The sequence below is a fragment of the Pelobates fuscus genome, chromosome 1 (genome assembly GCF_036172605.1).
Source record: "Pelobates fuscus isolate aPelFus1 chromosome 1, aPelFus1.pri, whole genome shotgun sequence".
NCBI classification, from domain to species: domain Eukaryota; kingdom Metazoa; phylum Chordata; class Amphibia; order Anura; family Pelobatidae; genus Pelobates; species Pelobates fuscus.
The window spans coordinates 75,323,381-75,345,761 of record NC_086317.1 but is presented as its reverse complement, the minus strand read 5'-3'; the positions used below and the strand labels follow the sequence as shown (position 1 = coordinate 75,345,761).

At 37.0% G+C, this 22,381-nt stretch overlaps 1 protein-coding gene across 5 annotated transcripts in view; it reads left to right on the top strand.

Moving 5' to 3' along the window:
* The window catches only part of RAP1GAP2 (RAP1 GTPase activating protein 2), a 684,483-nt gene that overhangs the window by 528,341 nt on the left and 133,761 nt on the right, over positions 1-22,381 (top strand). Inside the window, exon 1 of one of the 5 annotated variants that reach the window (XM_063449845.1) lies at positions 15,540-15,652. The exons of the other annotated variants lie outside the window; for them this stretch is intronic. Within the exon in view, the coding sequence (XP_063305915.1) occupies positions 15,626-15,652 (27 nt within the window). The 5' untranslated portion in view covers positions 15,540-15,625. Of the gene's footprint in view, positions 1-15,539; positions 15,653-22,381 lie in introns of those variants that run through there. 5 annotated transcript variants of the gene reach the window in all.

The window sequence follows — 22,381 nt, the reverse complement described above, 5'->3', positions numbered from 1 at the left end:
TTATGTTGCCATTATTAACGAGGACTATTAATTGATAATGACAAGAACAGAGTGAATGGAGACACGTCTGATTAGAGCATAGCTTTAATTGTGTCTTTAAAGGACTAAAAAAACAGATAAATCACCAATCATCTTCTGAAGTTTTCCCTAATAAATGTATATTGATGGGATAGCACAGGGCACAGACATTTAACACAGAAGGACTTTTAGTAACATCAGTTGGACATTATCTTTGCAAAAACTGAAAACAAATGTATGGATGGTCTTAATCTAAGATGTTTAATCTAATTAAACAATAGAAACTACTGTTAGTTATTGGCTAAGAAAAGGATTGATTAAGATAGACCGCGTTCCTGTGATCCAACGTGCATTCGGACTATACCAATACTATCCTAAAGAATAAAAATAAAGAGAAAGTCTTGCACCATGGGCAGAAAACAAATTAGCAGAACCTTATGACTAATTATGTCATGCCCAGTTGCCTCCAGTAGCTAATGTCTCTCTATAGTAGCTTCTAGTTAGTATTATATGGAATCTGTTCTTACTATTGCAGGCTAGCACTATAGTGCCAGGTTTACATTAAGAAGCCTGCAAAGACTGACTATACTCACCAGAACAAATACATAAAGCTATAGTTGTTCTGGTGACTATAGTGTCCATTTAAATTTGGGACATACATCATTGCTGGCACTGGTATTGCAATAAGAATTCCAATAGGTGCAGTGATGCAAAGGCTACTGAACAACAGTTCTTACTCGTTGCCTAATTTTGCCTAGTATGATATAATTGGGAAACTAAATGGAAAATGGAAAAATGTGGGCAAAAAAAAAAAAACTAAATGGAAAATGGGCACACAATTCTCTTACATGTTTTTGTCCAAGGGGAGGCGTATCTTGTATAAGGCATTAATATGACAGGCATTTTACTGTAAATAATTCCTCTATTCACTAAAGTCAGGACCAGCACCTTACTGCCTTCCGCCATTGCTTTGTAAAATTGAAAAAACACTAGAAGAGTTTTTATCTGTTGAGTTGAGGTGAATTAAAATAAAAACACTACCGAGTTGTGTGAATATCTAAGTTGGTAGATGTTAAGAAAAAAAACAACCAAAATACAAAAAAAAAAAAAAAACCTAAATATTTAAATATAAGGAATGATAAAGATACAAATTTCAAAGACAAAAGAACAAAAGCAGAAAAAAAAGGAAAGAACATTTCAGAAAAAAGTAGCAGGAGCCAGACTGAATGACAAGCAATTCCCAGAGTTGTAAGAAATCCGAATAAAAAAAAATAAGTATGGTGATATTGTAATCAAAACAAAATCGTAGCAAATCTACATTTACATTCATTTCCTCAAACCTCTTAATTTTATAAAATAAAAATAAATATATATTTGGCAAACTTTTTTTCCCCCCTCAGATGTGGAAAAGTTGTATCCCTTGACATATCATGGAACATGTGACAGAACTCAGGGAAAAGTCGGTCTGACAGATACGTTTAACAAAAAGATAATGGATGCCACAGACAATGTCTGCTGCTTGCAATTATTGAATTCAGGATTTCTCAATCTTAATTATCAAGTAAATCTAACAGTGGACACTCCTAAATAAGCATAGGTGTACCTATCATTACAATGGCTACTTTTGAGTCTGTGAGAAACATTGAGACTTTAATTCACCAGTGTTGATCTAAGGACAGATTGAAAATATGGTCCTTATGGACTATTTGAAGGTTGTAATGATACTTGAAGACTCAAGGGTACTTGGGGTAAGAAGATGTTCTTTGTAAAGGATATACAATCTTTGTTACAAATTACAAGCACTGACAAATATTCAGTTATGGTGTGGTCACTCTATAGAACATTTAGCAGTAACTACAACTTAAAAGATTTGAGAAAAAAAAAATTCAGTATAAAGCCAGCCATCTTGTATCATAATTTTCAAAAGCAATGTCATATCCAATCAGAATTTGTAAGTTATGTAACAACAAGAAAAACGTTAATTGAACTATCTATCCCACCGTACCCAAAGGAAAAAAAGGTTAGCTAGAATGAGGTTAGTTTTTAGTGAATGTGTTAAAACCTATATATTTTTTTTAAATTAAAAATGAGAAATAATAAAGGTTACTGTAAATTCATCAAATAGCACAAAGAAGCAATAGATACTGATATGATCTATTCTGTCAACTTTGATTGCTGCATTTTAACGGAACACTATGGCATTAGGAATACAAACCTGCCCCTGTCACTAATTAAATAGAGGGTCCAACTCCAATATTCACCATAAAATTAATAAAATAAAGATTTTACTTACCTTTTTCCAGCGCTTTGACTTCCTTGGCACAGCTCACCTCTTGTGACGTCATTGAATCATAGCCTCCTCCTGCAATGGTTCAATCCAATGTTCCTCACAGAGGACCTGATGCACAGAAACCATTGTATTCAGTAGAAAATGAGTCATAGAATGTATCCCAAAATAGGGAGTTAGTATTGTGTTGTATTCAGTACTTTTTACTCGGTCTGTACAGTGAAAGCACCTCTAATGGCCATCAGGAAGACAGCCACTAGAGGTTGATTTAATCCTGAAATGTAAACACATTCCAGTTTTTTAACAACAATCTGCAATGTTTTACATTGCAGGGATAAAAGGACGGGGCGAATGTTCCCAGACTCTATCATTGACATGATGTGGTCTTGGTGGCTTTAGTGTCCCTTTAAACAATAATTTTTTTGTCATCCTATTTTTTATATTTTTCTTTCTTCTACGAAACGTGCACATTTTTTTTTTTACAGTAGATTTCCATTTCAGCATTTTGTACAAAGTTGTGCAGCTTTAGCCTGTTAATGTTCTACTGTTTGCTGCTTAGTAAACAAACCCAATTGTCTACATTTCAAGATTTTCTATAAATGTACCAACATAGAGGCAACATAATCAGACTGATTCCATTACTTATGTCTCTAGCTCATGTTACAAAGAAGAGATTAGACAGATTTAAATTCTGAATTAAGGAAATTACGCAAATGAGGTTTAACCTCTTTGGGACCAGGGTTTGGTAAATTTCTATTTTACATAGTACACAGACCTGTAATGTCATCAGCCCTGGAGGGGTTAAAGACAATCCCTTCTCTGAAGCCACTCAACAGCAAATTATATAAAGCTTCTATTACACAATTATAGGCGTGTAGATTTTGAGAAGAGCTATTCTGAGCCATTAAGAAACTAAATTATCTTTAGCTGGTTTTACCAATATAAACCAATTCATTTATGTAGGACATTCTCTTCATGAGAAAAATGTATACTATATATAATATATGCAATATATATTTTATATATATATAATATAAAATTAAATCCAGCCCAATATAAAGATTTAAAATAAAGTTGAAGAAATGTTAAAGGCCATTAAATGATTTAATTCTCCAAATATCATACAATTAGATTATTCTTTATCAATTTATCATTCTTAGATCCGGTTTAAGTTTGCCCGTGGCCCCAGATAGGATGCCAGAGTGAGGCCCCCTCTTAGAGCCCTGGGCTCTGTGAGTGGTGTTTGTATGTTGACTGTGTGTTGTGTGTGTGTGTGTGTGTGTGTGTGTGTAGAGTTGTATGAGGTGGAGGCTGAGTGTATGCTGGTTTAATGTTGTGTGAGTGTAGTGGCTGAATTGTGTGTGGAGAAGTCTGAGTGATGTTTTGTGTCACCCCCCTCCTCCTTACCTTTTGGCCCATGGTGGCCTGTTGGGAGAGCTCCATCATCTGCACCAAAATCAGGTACAGGCCTTTTTAAGAGAAATTTTAAAGTTGTCTGTACCTGATATTGATACAGCCCACAATGTTCCCTCGGTGAAGTGAGGGGGCACAGGGCTGATCTTTTGATCCCTCTGCTGGCTCAAGGAGGGTCCTCTCCCAGACACCCAGAGCTAGAGCTGCAGACCCCTTTCTAAACCACGGCGCTGGGTAGCCTCCTTGGTTGCCTAATGGTGATCCGGTTTTGGGCATGCTAAGAAATAAAGTAAGGAAATAAAGTTATACAGAAGATACATAAGTAGTGAAAGAAAATGTAACTAGAGTGTCTTCATTTTAAAACATGTAAGTATTAGTAAATAATTATATACATGTGTCCTTACTGTAGCATCCAACAAAAGAAGCCATTGGTTTTGCTTTATTTATTTTTTGCTCTGCTTTTTAGATTAATATTTCACTCTGAAGTTCCACTGATTTTTAAAAAATCATTGTATTCAATTCCAAAATTAATACAGTAAACATTTGTCCTAGGTTATAAAAAGTTGAGAAAGTAGGATGAATAATTGGGAAAGTAAAGATGTTTACATATAAAAAGGGCATAATTATTCATTCATTCTTCAAAATGGCAGCATGTATTACCTTGTTCAGTTTTTACGGTTAAATTGATTTTACATAAAGTTTAGTTTGTTTTGAAAAAAAAAACCCACAAAGAATCTGGAAATCCAGTAGAAATCCAGAAATAATGCACAGTATAACTTCACCGTAAGCAGCACCTCGTACAAGGTACTTTTAACCATTGTGCTCAAAGACGAAAACCATTTACTTGAATTAAACCTTTAGGTCACCTAACACAGCATAGGGAAAATACATATAAGTAAATTGGCCTTTAATATTAGTATTGTTACTTATCTCTTATATACTGCCAGCAAATTCCACAGTGCTGTGCTGTATACTATTACAGGGTTAAAACACTACAAGATGAATTATGATGAAAATGTGCTTTTTCATCATATTAATGCATGCCATGAGTGTATGTCATCAATGTAAAAGTGATCGCAAAATTTTAGCCGTAAGTGAGAAACAGAACTGTTTAAAGTCCAGTTACATAATCCCTATGTGACAAAGCTCTCTGGGGTGCAATTACTGCCAGGCAATGCAATATGGATGGACACTGAGAAACTAAGGAGAGATGAAAGCAAATGTTTCTAACTCCAAGAGGTGAGTTGACCTTGCTTATCTTTGAAGTTTGATACCTATTTCCATCACTCTTGTCACCTGCAGCCAAGCAATTTATCTTGTTCTGATTCAGGTGCAAGATGCCAAATCTTTATTTTAAAGAAGAATGTTGTTTTGTACATTTTATAAGGAGACTGGTTAAAATAGACAGGTATTAAAAAAAACGATGTCTCTTAATATTTTATGTGCAGAACACTGATTGTTGCTAAAGATACTAAGTGGAAGATTTGTCTTTCTAGTAATTATTACCAATTTGTTGTTTAACTGATTAAGGGTTATGCGAATTGTTTTAAATTACGTATTGGCCACTTTGTCACAAATTATAGAGGATGCTTAATATTATATTTACAAATCCACTTATTTCCCCACAATACAGACTGAACATACACTGGGAAAATAGATCCATTGGCTGAGCTGGCTTACATTCAGAAGCCAGCCTGCATGTTGTGATAATAAATATCACAGATCTTTAAACTGACTTCGGAATGTAACTGATTTTAGAAGCAGCACGGAATGTTACACGGAACGTTTAGTAAATCAATGTGTTTGTGAGATCTGAAAAACGAAATGGACTTTAGAAATCCATGCATCTGCAATTACTTCTAAACCGAAACAGGCAGGTAATCATAGTTAATAATTAGCCATTTAGGGGGGCAAATTAACCAATCCAGGCAATACTTAGGGTTAACCCTATATGTTATGAAATGGTACACCTTTTTAACATAAAGTGTATTTCTTTAAAAAGGGAAACACCAAAAAGATTTGCCTCTGAAATAAAAATTCAGACCCTAAAATATAACTTTATTGAGCCTTTATTAAGTAGACTTAGATATAAAAGAAAAAAAAAGTAAAATAAAGTGAAATAGCTCAGTAAAACATTTAGAGCACAAATGAAAAAGGGTGCAGAAGATGTGGGAGGGAGACTTTCATATATATTTAAATTTGTTTCTTAAGAGCCAATTGTGCTGATTGCTAAGATGTAAGGAGGGCCAGCGCATCCATAAGGCGGCTTGGGCAGCCTTTTTAAGGCGCCAGAGCAGGGGGGCACAAAAATCTGAATCCCCTGCCTCCAGATCCTGTCCCACCCCTCCCTGGCCCAAGGTAAGCCTCGGGCGGGGGAGGCGAATACACTTTTTTTTTTTAAATTCTCCTACTCAACCCCTGTCCCCCTTCCTCAGCCCCTGTCCCTCTCATCAGTCCCTGTACCATTCCTTAGCCCCTGTCCCCTTCCTCAGCCATGTCCCCTACTCAGCCCCTGACCCCCTTCCTCAGCCCCTGTCCCCCTTCCTCAGCCCCTGTTCCTTTCTTCAGCCCCTGTCCTCTACTCAGCCCCTGTTCCCTTCATCAGCACCTGTCCCCTTCCTCAGCCTCTGCCCCCCTTCCTCAGCCCCTGCCCCCTTACTCAGCCCCTGTCCCCTACCTCAGCCCCTGTCCCCCTACCTCAGCCCCTGTCCCCCTTCCTCTGCCCACCCCATCCCCCTTCCTCTGCTCACCCCTGTCCCCGCTCCCCTCTACAGCAGCTGTGCCCCCTCTACAGCCCATGTGACCCCTTCTATAGCAGCTGTCCACTCCTCTACAGCTCCTGTCTCCCCCCTCTGCAGCCCTCCACTCCTCTACAGCTCCTGTCCCCTCCTCTCAGCTCCTGTTCCCCCCCCTCAGCTCCTGTCCCCCCTCAGCCCCATGCCCCTCCACCACAGCCCCATACCCTCACTACAGCCCCATAACATCCCCAATACAGCATCTCTCCCCCAATTGCAACCCATATAACCCACACCACAGCCCCTTTCCAAAATTGTAGCCATCAACCTACTTCAGCCCCAATCTCCCACTACATTTCCTAACCCCACAATTACAGTCCATAACCTCCACTAAAACCTCTGTCCCCACATTACAGCCCCCTACTACATCCCCCAACATTTCAATTACAGCCACTACAACCCACTACCAGTGACATTCCTGAGATTAGGCTCTGGATCCGCCCCTGCTCTGTGTGCCTGTATCTGTATAACTATACGTCTGTGTAGTTATGTCTTGGTATGCCTGTGTCTTTATGACAGTGTCTGAATATCTCTGTGTGTGTCTGTATGTCTGTGTTTGTATGACATTGTACCTGAATGCGTAGATTGCATGGCTGTGTGCCTGCATTTGTTTGATTGTGTGCCTGTATATCTCTGTGACGGAGTGCTTGTATAGTTGTGAGTTGCTATATATCTATGTCTCATGGAAAAAAAAGACACAAAATGCGCTGAGAGAGCCACAGAAAGGAGCTTGTGGGGGAGAAAGATACACAAGGGGGGGTTATAAGAGACACACAAGAGGGTGTAAGACATAGTAAAGGGGGGATAAAATACACTTAAGAGGATAAGAAAATCAAAAGGGGGGTTTACAAGACACACAGGTGAAGATGCATTTTTTTTATGTTGGGGGAGAGGGAAAATACATCTTTGCCTGTGTAGCCAAAAATCCATGCACTGGCCCTGGATGTACGCATAATCCTTATTTGGTAAGTCAAATGAGCGGTTTCTAGTCTTGATCACTAAAATGTGTCAAACTAAATGTATTTTTAACTAAATGGGTATAGTATAATGGAGCATCAATCGAATATTAATGGAAGGTAAAGAAGTGGAACACTATCCACTGTTGGCACTGTTACATCTATATCAATAATTTGGTTAACTAAAAAAGTAACCGATCCAAGGCAACCATTAGTAACTAATCAGGTAGGATGTAGCAATCTTATACTAAATGGATAAGTGATCAGACTGTTACAAACTGTCCAAGTAAATCCAGGTATTCTGTCAATTTACCGCACATAAACTCATAGAAACAACAAATAACTTCCTGCAAAAATGTATTCTTCCACAGAGCTGTTTCAGCATATACATTCTATGGAAAGATCATATTCTATAGAAGCTGAAAAGATAGATACCCCCTTAAATCACTTTACAGGGTTGGAATCTCCCTAATGCATGCTCTGTCTCGATGCGGAGTACACTCTCCCTATCACAAGTCAAATTCTGTCTCTATGAGAGTAGTTCCAATATAGGTACTGTAACTGCCATTGAAAGCTAGAATCCTACATCCCCGTCACCTCACATCACACCACCAACCCCTAAAAATCCCCTCGGTATTACATTAGTGCAAAATAAAAAAGAGGTACAATGTTTTTCTTTGATAATTGGCACCTTTGACAGGCATAATAGAGTATCATGTCAATCATTGTTATAAGTTCTGCCATTTTCTGTCATTGCACATAATATATAGAAGTGTCTGTCTCCCTCCTCCAATGTAATGCCTAATTTAGCTGTGCCAAGATTTTATTGGTTTGTGGTGTTCATTTCCAAAACCATTAATAAACATTAAAAAACATGTTAAAAAAAAAAAGGTGCCTTGTGAAAAAAGTTAACAGGTGACTAAAAAAAACTACCACATCAAGAGGAAATAGTCTTAAATGAGAGGGGCAAAGATTTAAAAATAATATCAGGAAGTATTACTTTACTGAGAGGGTAGTGGATGCATGGAATAGCCTTCCAGCTGAAGTGGTAGAGGTTAACACAGTAAAGGAGTTTAAGCATGCGTGGGATAGGCATAAGGCTATCCTAACTATAAGATAAGGCCAGGGACTAATGAAAGTATTTAGAAAATTGGGCAGACTAGATGGGCTGAATGGTTCTTATCTGCTTTCACATTCTATGTTTCTAATTTCAATATTTCAAGCAGGAGTGCAATTTCAACAAAAAGTGTTGCTTTCCCTTTAAGACTATTCCCTCTTGTCCATCTCATCACATAATATCTTAATACTGGGAAATTATTAAATAGAACAAAACACAGATCTTTACTGAACACTTCCTCAAAATGCACTGTGTAGCTCTGGGATGGTGACCTTTGACTAGAGACTACATTTATCATCCTGCACAGTCCTCTTCTGTTAATGGTTAGCCATCACTGTTCTATGCCTTATCTGGTGATAGTATCATGGATGTTGATAGATTAACACACTAGCTGTAACATTTCTTTCATCATCTTCTACTTTCCCTTGCAGCAGAGACCAATTAATTTTGTTCCTTTTAAATCATTTTTAACCTTAGTCACTAGATCAGAACTGTGAAACATTACTGAAAGTTTTGGAAACATTTAGCTTAAATAGCAGACAAGGAGAACTCTGCGCACCACAACAACTTCATCATAATTAAGTTGCTATATTCCAGGGATTCACCGGATGCTTCCTTACCTGATGAGGTTAAACCATTCTCGAACAGTTTAACCCCAAAGTTTGCCTTCAGTGCCACAACTCCAGTTCCCCCAGCAGCAGCCAGCTTCTAAAATTAACTTTCAGGAGCGCAGGTCCACCGCTAATTGGCCAGAGCGGTCAGCTCCAAACTAAAAAAAAAGGATTGAGTGTGCCGACACAAACATACCTGCTACCATACTTAACCAACACTGGTGGGTTAGCAGCAGCCTTGGGGGTTAGTAACTGCAAACCAGGAGGCTGGGGGCAGGTATGGAAAGAACCCAGGTAGGTTTTTCTGTTCTATACGATTTATTATAGTTATATGAAGGTTCTGTATATCAAAAGCTGTACAATGAAGAATGCAGCTGTGTATAGAAATGCATTTGAATATTGACGGTCATCTTTCATTGCTCAGTAGCTTGTCATGAATAGTCAGGCAGAAATATATAACTATAATGACAGAAAACAGAAAAATGTGAGAGGGACAAGTGAAGGAAAACACATGTTGTAGGAAAATACAATGGATAGATAGATAGATAAATAGACAGACAGACAGAGAGACAGACAGAGCGATACAGTTTAAATAGAAAAACATCATGGCTACAGATTTGCATTTACAGTACAGATAATTGTAAAAGTCAAATTAGATGACTCATTTCATGTAAAAAAATACAGCATAAGGAAATTCTGGAGAGTATTGAAGATATTGGGAAAGATAATAATGGGGAAATTGGTGACATAATATGTGGGTAAGATGTGCATAGAACAATGACAAAATAAAATGATATAGTTAAACGAGCATGCGATTGTGCCAAGATGATGAAACAATGTTTTAAATTACATGAGGTCAACCATATCCACTGCTAACCGCGATAGGCAACTATGATGAGATAAAGATTGGTGGGTGATTGTATTTAAAATTAGTTTTATATATATATACAAATCTTTATAATAATGACACTCTAAAATATCCTGCAAGTATATCTTCTAATGAGCTAAGATTCTGCCTGTTGCTCCTGTTCTTTCATTCCAAGTGTCAGAGAGCAGCTATAAAGATGTATTTTATCTCTACTCCCAAATCAATAACTCGTTCTGTGCTCGAGGGTCTCTAAACCATGGTCATTGCTGAGCAGTTTTGCTCCTGTAACTGCGTGATAAATGCAAGTCAGCTTCTCTTATGGCTTGAATGAAACCGTTTTATAGATATATCATAAAATTCGCTACCGATAATGACAAAGCTCCACAGCAATCCCTGTTGTTCTGACAAACAGGGTCGTTTATGAACTTCTGTCAAAAACATCCATTTTTATTGTCCTAATATTAGCTATTTTTTTTTATACTGAGAAAGAAACCCAGAGTAGAACATTACATCACAGTGGCGTTTGCTCTTCAATCAGCGAACTTGTTAACATCACAGATAAACAGTAAACTCGGTAAATGTTCCATAGCGAAAGCAGCATGAGATTTGCAGGAATATAATCCAGACGGCTGTTTGCTAAGAGATTATTATTTCAACTTACAGTACTTTTCTGAAAGAAAAAAAAAAAGCGGGAGGTGAATTTATAACTTGAGAATCAAAACAACAGGTGATGAAGGTGGTTTGTTTTTTACAAATGTGATGCGTGCTGGCTGTAAAATGTTTTACCAATTGTGCAGCAAGTTCACTTTTTAGTTCAGAGAATCACAGGGTGGTGATCAATGAATAAAAACTATTAATTACCCCACGTAGTCTTTGCATTTCCTGTTTAATAGCACAAAATGTACAAGATTTATTCTCAAGTGAGTTTCCTGTAAAGAACTGTGATGGTCGTCACCATTACTGGGAACATAAAATGGACACTTCAATTAGATCCCTGGATGACTCTTATGTTTAAGTCGCCCTGTGCCCATTGTAGGTGCAGGGTGTGTGTAATGTATGTGTATTACGTATTTATTGTTAATTGTTTGTGTGCTCTCCTTTCCTGCTGATGCTTGCTACCACCTAGGAGGATTTGGCTATGGAGCCTGTATAGCGCCCTCTGTTGGTAGCAGCAACAGCTATATGCACTACCTGAATAGCAAGGCTTGCTAATTTGCATATTTGGGTAGATTTACATATTGCTAATTCTGCAGACAGGAGCGATATTTTGTGTTAATTAATATCTTCCCCACCCCCTTATGAATATGTAATTGTGTTATAATAACTTGCTGTATGTTGTCTGCTATGATTTGGTTATTTGTATTTTATTTAAGTTGTCACAGCAATCTGCATGTAAGGAGTCTATGGGCTAGTCCCAAGAAAAATAAAGTTTTGTACGTCAGATCCTTTTGGAACCTGTGTTCTCTGTGGATTTTTAGGTATACTAGTGACAGAATATTTAAACATGTTGGGTGGTTGCAGGATCCCTCTAGACATGAGAGCTGCAATTGCCTTAGTAGAGGCAATAACTATAATCAATGTAAGCAGAGCTGCAGCAGAATAGGCAGAGGGGATGATACCTGCCTGGAAGAAGGGTTGCAGCGGAATAGGCAGATGGGACAATGTCTACCTGGAAGGAGAGCTGCTGCCTGGTTGGGTGCAAAAGCTCCAGAAGGACGCCAGTCAAACTGCTGCGACTGGGGCACAAGTGTTCCAGGGTCCCTGCGAGTGTCTAGGAAGCAGACTTGGCGGAGGTACCCAGCTGGGGAACAGGGAGCTCCGTCACAAGAACGTTAAGGTGTCTATCAGCCACTTTATCCATCTCTACTACATCTCATGAAAGGCTGTACCACGCATCTACAACTCTAAAATCAAAGTATTTGCTGACATCATTGCTATTAGAGTGGATTTAGGAATTCTGGCATTTATTCTGCTATTCCCCACTTCTCCTTGGTATAGTAGAATATGACCTGACACTTCACCCCTTTTTAATTTCAAATTTCACTGCTAATTTATTTTCAAAAAGTTATAGGGACAGTTTGAGCACCAAAATTAAACTTTAAACTTACCTTGTTAGTTTATACTCAGATTAAAAATTCCATTACGAATGTTTTAATTTGTAAATCTCAATTTACATTTAATAATCGTATCGTCTATTTATATAACATTGGTTTCTTACTGTTTATATGCAAACTCAGACAAAAAAATCTTTATTTTAGCAGTCTTTCGTAATTATTTTCCATCCATTCCACCCACCATCGTATCTATCTTTACAGGCCTTTCACTTATATTTATTTTTACTGAAGGCCGCAAATGCAGCTGCAAAGCTGCGTTCGCTGACAAGCCGTTTACCTCAACACTTTTCTCACCAGGAAAGATAAATATACAAATGTCAATACAAGACACTTGTAAAGGCACCAGGAGAGCTGATAATAGTCTGTCAAGCAGGAGATAAAAAATATTAATTGTAGTACTGGGTATGGTTTTGTCAGGATGTTGAGACCCAACATGCATAGTGTGTACTGAGGTACAATAAATAACGTATTCCGGTCCTTATGGTGGTCAGGCGTCACACAACTAAACAAAGAATAGTTAGGGACAAGAAACAGAATTCTGAAATATCAAATGACAAAAGCTGAGCCAGGAATTACAGAAAGGAGAGTAGTCTATAATAGCCTAGATCAGAACCAGAAACATAGCACACTCTTGGGAACTATAAAGAGCCATGCCCAAACTAACTATTTACAGCATGGCTCCTCAATTAGGTAGTCATGCCCCCAAAACATGCGGGAATGCCAAAATTACCGTTGTCATCGTCATCATGGCATTGACATGCATGGGTCGCGTCATAAAAGTTATCGCAGTCGCAGTCGCAGCAATAGTCATTCAGAATGATGGGGAAATCAGTAGTGTTCTGAGAGAGGTCACAGGTATGTACCACACCTCCATGGGGGCTTGTCTGAATCCAGGGAATCCTGACAGGTTATTAAAGGAACACTATAGTCACCTAAATTACTTTAGCTAAATAAAGCAGTTTTAGTGTATAGATCATTCCCCTGCAATTTCATTGCTCAATTCACTGTCATTTAGGAGTTAAATCACTTTGTTTCTGTTTATGCAGCCCTAGCCACACCTCCCCTGGCTATGATTGACAGAGCCTGCATGAAAAAAAAAACTGGTTTCACTTTCAAACAGATGTAATTTACCTTAAATAATTGTATCTCAATCTCTAAATTGAACTTTAATCACATACAAGAGGCTCTTGCATGGTCTAGCAAGCTATTAACCTAGCAGGGGATAAGAAAATCTTAATTAAACAGAACTTGCAATAAAGAAAGCCTAAATAGGGCTCTCTTTACAGGAAGTGTTTATGGAAGGCTGTGCAAGTCACATGCAGGGAGGTGTGACTAGGGTTCATAAACAAAGGGATTTAACTCCTAAATGGCAGAGGATTGAGCAGTGAGGCTGCAGGGGCATGTTCTATACACCAAAACTGCTTCATTAAGCTAAAGTTGTTCAGGTGACTATAGTGTCCCTTTAATAGGTACACATGCAAATTCATACCTAACACCTAGCAGAAAAGTCCTGATTTGGGGTCTTGTCTCTCTGCTGGCTTCGCAATTGTGGAATTTGTATCATGCATATATCCTTACTTTGGCTCTTCCTCGTATCCAGATTAATACTTACCAAAGTTGGGATGTAGGTAACTTGTGTCTCCCTCACTATTCAATTAGGGTGAGGAGGTATCCAGTGTAAAAAAAATTAAAATAAAAACATTTAGATAATTGTAAACACATGGTTTACAGAGAACCTGTCTTTAATATCCATACAGATATATGAATATCAAGTTTACCTTTAAGTAGATATGCATAGAGTTTGTACTTTGTGTTGTGTCGGGCGCAGTTTTAAAATTAAAACAGTGATAAAAACCAAAACAGGGATGACTTTACAACTAAACATTTGCTGACAGAATGCATTGATGAAACTGTATTCTCTATAAAGTGACACCAAGTCATGTTTGGAATTACAGGTGGAACTGGATTGAGAGTGAGTGGCAGTAATTATTTCCCCCTGCCTAGAGGTTCCGGAACTACTTCTGGGGCCTCTATATGTAGTTTAAAACCTTGATCCTCAGGGCAGATACTGAGAATATCTCCAATCTATTTACTGAAATTAACCAAATGTCTGATCATGGCACAAACCCAGAGGGTGGGTTTTAAGCCTATTCTGTGCCAGATACACTGTATTTTAATTGAGAAATGTATATTTTGTGTGTATTTGTATAGTGCATGGTGCGTGATATCACACTGTGCAGTAAGAATTGTATTGAACAGTGACTGCTCACTGTTCTGTATGCGTTTAGGACATTTAACCCATATTTAAATTTTCAGTGGTACTATGCGCATGGTATGTTCTCAATGCAGGCCTCCAACTTTGGCTTTAATTGCTCCAGGCTGGTATGATGGCAGACATCTAATCACACCAGACTGACATGGCTATTCTTCAGGCAGTTCACAATCTGCATCCCTGGTCCACCCCTTTATGACCGGCCCACCTGATTCCCACTTCACGGGATGCCCATTTTGGAAGGTATGTGTTCAGATAAGTAGTCAGTCTGCCTTGCATGCCCCCTGCATTGGTAAATCACCCCTTTGGCAGAGAGGTTAATCTATTGTTGCTGTAACTTTTGTCCCAGCCACCTGTCACATGTTAATGCTTCCCATTGTCGTCAGATATGAACATGCTTGATGGATAATGAAATGATTAATATTTGCACTGAATGTCAAATATTAGACCAAAATAGCTCAGGTGAAAAATCAGCGACGTTGGAGAATTTTTAAAAAACTGATTTGGGATCTGAATCATACAAACCAAAAGGTCACGAAAAAGAGTCTGTATTGCAAATGCATAACATAATGTATATATTTTGCTGTACACTGATAGATGTATTTTCACCCTATCGACCCAAATTCAGGCGATTTGCAGTTTGGACCGAAACAAATCTCCAAGTCTACTCTACAACTTGAATTTCAATTGGCAGTTCTTCACAATCCCCAATGTAGTGAATAACTGTAAGAATAGTAAAACTGATCTATTAAAAAAAAAAAAAAAAAAATCTAAGCTTTTTTTTTTTCTCCTTTGGACATTATCAGGAAATATTTCATAAACTGAAGCAGAGATCTCAGCAAATTAAACAAGCTACCTGATTTATAACTTGGAAGGTGCTTTCTGTTCCATTAGAACACAACAGTTGACATATTCCGCAAGCCAAATACATTTGAGCACTTTTCTTTGCTGTCTTAAATCCTACTTCCTGTAAAACCAGTTTCTTGTGTGCAGACTTGGCTGCCGACCCACCCTTTTCAGTCTTGCAGCATTTTCAAGGGAAGTTCAGTGAGAACTTACCTGGTAGAGCAATCAGGTGCATGCGAATTTCGTCAGCAGTTTGTGTGCTGGCCCCAGGGTCAGGATTCCCTTTCTGTTTTTTAAAACATTTGGTGGAGGAATTCTGTCTGGGAAGATGATGGATTTCTTTAAGAATTTTTTGGTAAGTTACATTTCTTGCTAAAAAAAAAAAGTTTCCTATATTTTTTTTTTTACCAGTTTTACTTTAACTGTATATATGTTCAACATTTCCATTACTTTTTTTGGTCATTAAATCTTTGTTTGTCTTTTGAAGAGCTGTGTAAATATTTCAGCTGTTGAATAAAAATTCACGTAATTTCCTTCCCAGAAGAGTCCAATGGCAACCAGACTCGTTATACAGTATACCTTTATTTTCTGTGCAGAAAATACAGTATGCCGAATTTCACTTAAAAGCAATCTGTCTTAAAAGATTTTTAATGCTTGCACCGTGTTATTATCAATCATGATGATCTCATACTGGATGAAAAATTGAGCACAGACAATATGAAATAAAACATATAACATGATCCTTTCTAAATGTATACGTTTAATGTGTTTATGAAGCTAAGGTGTACATGTGTACAAATTATGTTACACTTATTCACACAGTAGAATTTAGAAGATGTATTGTGAAAAACATGGTTCGAGTTAATTCCTAAACAGCAAATTGAAATCATTATTTGTAAACTCTAACGCTAGGTTTCAGACCATCAAAACACACTAAAGTGCTTTGTAGAACACAATCGCATTTCCTTTCGAGCATTTAAAGGACTGGTTAGTTTAGTATAAGGATATACCTTTCCCTTTTTGTCTTATTCAGTAACACACTTTGTCTGATGTCAGCTTTTTCCATACTGTTTAGGCTGGTTTTACTGGCTAGTTGTAATTCTTGTTAAGTGGCCAAGAGTTGCTTTTAGTCGAACCAATTGGATAATTATTGGCTATTAATGGTCATAAACCTAAAGACTGGGTTGATTTGCTACCTGCTGTTACTGAGTACTTATAGCGAGTGCTACAGTTGGCAATAGATAATTATACATTCCTTACAATGTGTTTGATGCAAATATTATTTGACTAAATTTAGAATTCTGATTAATACACGTTAATAATTAGCTACATTGGAAATAAACAGATCACACAAACACTAGCAGAAAATGTAATATACAAGTTGTCCGTGCTCACATACAATTACAGTTGGGTTAATATAGTTACAAACAAAGGCTTGGCTAATAGGTCTGTTTTCTGCCTTTGTCTATGTGAGATATATGGTTCTAGAGTACTGCATTGTAATCTGTTTGATTATATTCTGTTGCTACTATTTCTCAGAGTTATTGCACTTTGGATCATGTACTAAAAATGTTGTCTCTGCTCTGAGACTTCAAATAAATTTTTTCTTGACTCTAGTGCATAGAAACACCAGATTTATGGTCAAATTCCCATGAAATGTGTCTCTTTCCGTTTATTGCTTTCATGCTGATTTGTAATTTTATTTGCTTTCTTTAATCTTTTTTTCTATCACGGAGCATGTTAATGTTTATGTCCCTCCAGCTTCAAAAAGGTCAACCTTTTCTTTTTTTCTTTTTTTTTGTTTTTCTCTGCATTTTATCTTTGTTAAAAATACTGTAACTTTGGATTTATGGAGACTCATTTAGATTCTGCTTATCTATGTGTTTATTATAATTTTCCATCTGGCCAAACACTAAAAGATCACATTATTTAATCATTAGTTCTATATTGTTTTCCTCAAATATTTGTGTGTTTGAAGACATATGGTGTAATGTAAACACATTTCTTAGATTTTTAGAATTATAGAAAAAAGGAAAACAAAATGTTTTTAATTTTTGGATAACTCTAAACATTTGCAATTTGCATTTTGATATCGTAGAAATAAAGAAAGTAGCGTGAGCCCAAGTAACACACTAGAAGGTTTAAGGTCAAAACTATTGATGTTCACAATTTAGTAATATCTACCCATGCTGGATAGTGTTATTGGGCAGGTAGGTAGATAGACATAAGGACTCTATGAAGAGACTTGGAGCCCTCCCCTACCTTTGTGATTGGTTGATTTGCAATGTAGCATTGATCAAGCCATGCGTGGACCTAATGACTGAACTCTATCACATAGAAATCCATTCTATTTTGGTAAAACAAGACATTGTATGTCCAGCTATTATGCTGCAGGATCTGTTTTTTTAAGTAAATTTCAGTGTTTTGTTATTTTAATACTTGTGCCTCAAGCTAAGGGTTTTGTTACAGTGGAAACTGTTTAGATGGGCAAATACTGAGAATCAAGGGGTATTTGAAGTCACTCAATATAAATATAAATTGTATTTTAAAGTCTATAATGTTCACTGAAATAGAAAATCCTCTTCCTAGGGGATTAGGGACCTCATGAATACTGGCTATATAAATGGGTCTGGAACTCATGTCCTAGAGATTGCACATTCTCTTGTCCATAATTATTGAAATGGGTGCACGTTAACATATAAGATAGAAATGTATTTAGGATCTCATAATTCCAGTAGGGCAAGTTATTTAGACAAGGAGTCCCAGGGGTCATTATAATATTTATTATCCTTGATGAGGTAAAGGAATGTTGTGCCCCCTACCAGGTATATTAATTACTGCTGGGTGTCCGGAGGCCGGGAGGGGGCAGGTAAACGTGATATTTACCTACCTGAACCTATCCCTTGTGGGTTTCGCCATCTTATTTTCAGGCGGGTCCTCTTCAGCTCCAACGTCACTGCTGTACTCTCTCACTGGTGATGGAATCAGGACTGACCCGGTAGCTCTGCCCTGAGCCTAAGAAAGTCAGGCGGAGGAGAGAAAAATAGAGACAAAGTAGTGCCTATTTTGTCTCTGTACATCTCTTGACTGGGTTGGAATTCCAGTGAAACAGTCAAAATGACTATTACATAAACAATCACTCTTCATAGAATGCTCATTTTACAGGGGGGGTGTGACAATGCCACTTTTAGTTATAATCTGTTGAAGTTGCATGTGTTGCTAAGGAGATTTAAAAAAAAAATAGGTTTAATTATTGTTGTGTTAAGCAATTGCAATAATATAGTACAAAGGCTGGTAATCATCCTGAATTTTTTTTTTTTACACGTGTTGCTGCAAATAATGGTTGAAAAACGATATGAATTTCTTCCAAAGCTTTCAAACTTTAAGCACCAAATCAAGCTTTAAATCTAGTGTGTGAATGTAGTGTACATGACCTTTACGTTAGGGAGATGCTATAAGCCAACGCTGTTAGGTAGCGCTGTAAAACATTCAGTCATGTGAAAAAATAGTTGCAGCAAATACTAAAAGTTTAATGGCGTACATGTTTAAATAATTCGCAAACCCCAAAGGTTCATTGTAAGGGACAATTTGAGGTATTGTTTGTATATACGTCCTATTGGCTCCACCTTAGTCTTGCATTTTTAAACACTTAACAAACATGAAGTGCTCTTACGTGATTAATTTTATATGTGAAAAATAATAAAGTGGCATTTAAATCAGGAACAATGTTATGGCATCTTTGTGTCCTTTGCATTCAGTGTGCATGTTTGGTATGCATAGTAATAAAAAAAATATGAGAATATATGATTTTCATTTGGTTATATGATACTATTTTCAGTTTTTATATTCTCTAATTTTATTTTTTTTTGCTTGATTATACCTCTTCTTATCTTCACAAGTACAACTCTCTACTCTAGACTTTGAGCTCGTTTGAGAAGGGTCCTCAACTACCCATTGTTCCTGTTACATTTTGTTATTGTCTCATTTGGTAAATCCCCCTTGTATTGTAAAGCGCTGTGGAATAAGCAGGCGCTATATAAATACCAATAATAATAATAATAATAATAATAATAATAAGTGTTTAATGGCGTGTGTGCTTCCGGAATTTGCTGTGCAATGGACACTTGTTGACAAAATATATGATGATAGGTCAGCGGCCCAGGCAGCTATTTAATGTCTTTGCCCAAAGGGAGCATGAATGGTTGAAGAAGCATACAAAGTGGTCAGAGTCAGCATATGTAACAGTAACATCTCGCCACCTTAACATCCCTGGATTTGTAATCATTATTTTTTAAAATTTGTACGTTTTTATTGGTGATACATACAAGTAAATCTTTGGTATATACAATATCGAGACAAACATTTTCCAGTAAACTTCACTTATATACATGTTACTTTGTTAAATATCTTGGTAATATTAGCAACAAATTTCAATCCAAAGTATCTGTACCACTTCAGTTTTAGTATTTTAGACACTTTTCTAGAAACATTAAATGGCCTACTGGAATAGACCAATACACCATAATAAAAATATAGAAAGGTTTTAAAAAAAAAAAAGAGTTAAAGAAGTAATTCCTGGATTTTTAGAATTATATGTACTTATATTTTATATTCAACAAATATGTGTTTGTGAGGTCTGGAAAATACAAGGAAATCTAAGAAATCACACTGCAGTATTAACTTTTATCTCAACCCCGAGCACCTCCATTTTGGTTCCCTGTCAATTCTTGTTATAGATGGAGGAATGGGAGAGATTTATCGAAGGGTTCTGAAAGCTGGCAATTGGTCGTCTGTCACCAACATGCTATGCGTTCTGACACTAGAAACCATTTTATGCACTCTTGTTCCGGCCTAATAGCAATGCTGCTGGATGCGAGCTTACATTTATGGCAGAACCATCATATATCTCTGTAAATGCAACATTTCTTTCTGAAACACTGCACGCACCATGTCCACGTCAAATCAATAAAGTGGTCATGGTGATTGCAATAACACTTTAATGCAAGTTACAGGTGAATTTAGATTTTAATGGTGTAACATTTCTACCTAAATTTTAGAGTCATGGCTTATTGGGGGTATGAAGAACTGGCATAGCAAATAGAGCCCATACTGTAGCATTTAAATTGAAAACTTTAACTATCGTCTGTCTCCTTCATCTGGACTGCTGATAACGGCTCTGCAAATATTGGATCACTTATCTAATTCCATGACTTACAAACTGTACATGTTTTCCAGAGCAGCTGCTTAACAGTTTCCTATCTACCCACAACAATAAATGAAGGCAAAATTTGACCTTGTAGTAAAAATAAGTCCAATGAAATCAATTTATAACTCCTATCTATATGATTTATAAATATATATGCAGCTTATCTGAACATTAGACTTTAAAATATGCTCTGCTTATCTGTGCTTGTAACGCCAACTTTAAATAGCTGCTTTGCAAACATGTTGCATGGTCTATCAAGATATGGGCGTTTTTTTCCTTGATACCTGTCTCTGCACTGTAAATGTCAGCATTGCAAAAACTTTTATATAATTGGTTTTGTTGTGACACGCACATTCTAATAACCTTGATCAGCTTAATACTCCTTGTGGACACACTGAATTAAACTGAATTACAGCACGTAAAGCTGAAAACACTGTTGTGGATTGGAATCATTCTAGGAGGTTCTCCAAACTGTGGCCCTCCAGATGTTGCTGAACTACAGCTCCCAGGATTCTCTGGCTATTTCATTCAAAAAATTCATGGGAGTTCAGCAACATCTGAAGGGCCACAGTTTGGAGAACCCCAGATTTTAGACTAGGAAACAAAAGTGTGTGTGTGTGTGTGTGTAATAAATTGTTTATGGGTAAAAGGATGACTAAAATAAGTTTTTTTATGTATTTATCTTCTTGAGTTAATATACCGTAATGTACCTCTACATCACCTAAAAATACTAATAGACACTCTGACATTCTTTATAAAATATATATATGTGTGTTTTACTCCCAAAGCAAACATTAATACATATGTAAAAACTTAACAGATGGTACAGCTTAATGATGTTACAGAGAGAGATCTTCGATGGAGAGTTTTTGTCCAGCAAGTCATGGGAACACCACGGGGAGAGTGTGGTTCTTTGTCTACTGTTCCATTATAGACATGACTATAATTAGGTCGGGATCTTTAAATAAAACTCTGCCCATATTAGGACAAGACAACCAATCTCCACCTTCAATACCTCAAGGTGCAGAATAGCAAACTACAATCTCTTCTTTTTAACCCATTGGACATCCATACCTGATATGTACATGATTACGAACATAGAATATGGAATGTTCTACAGTGTGTTAGCTGTGCACGACGGGATTTTGGTTGCCTTTGTAGAGGATCCACCAAGCAGTCATGTCATTTGATATTGTTTTTAATCCTCTTGTGTTGTTGAAATTAGAAACAAGAGTAGAGTATGTTTAATGGATATTGACTTCAGAAAATTCTACTCAAGACACCAATCGTCTTAAATAGACACTTTTTCAATTTACTAATAAGACCTCTTTAGCAACACTTGGACCTTCTTTAATCATTGCGATCCCCAACATCCCAATTGTCCCATTTGCCATGCACTAATTTAGTAGGTAATCAGGTTAAAGGTAATCAGACTAATGGACCCTTAAATAGACACTCCAGACCCCCTAAAACACTTTAGTTTGATATAAAGTGCTTTATGTGTGAAGAATGTGTCCTCTTTTTTTCATTTTACAAAAAGTGCAGATTTCAGTAGAAATTGGCATTTTTACAAATTAATCTTGTTACAAACCACCTGGCTGTCAATCAGACAACCAGTCCTATTACTTCCTGGTTTGTTTAGCTCAGTGGATCTAAAAGCAAGAGGCAGGCAATTGCTCAGAACAAATTCCTGAGCTGAATTGAGAAGCCTGTGATTGGACAGTCACAAAGAGTCTGGGTGGGGTTATAAGGGGCTTGTAAATGCTGCAGGTTTTGCTATCTGTTTTTAGAAATACCCCAATTAAAAAAGGCATAATTAAATATATATATATGTGTTTTCATTGAGGGTATATTTCCAAAACAGTGACTTATTTATGG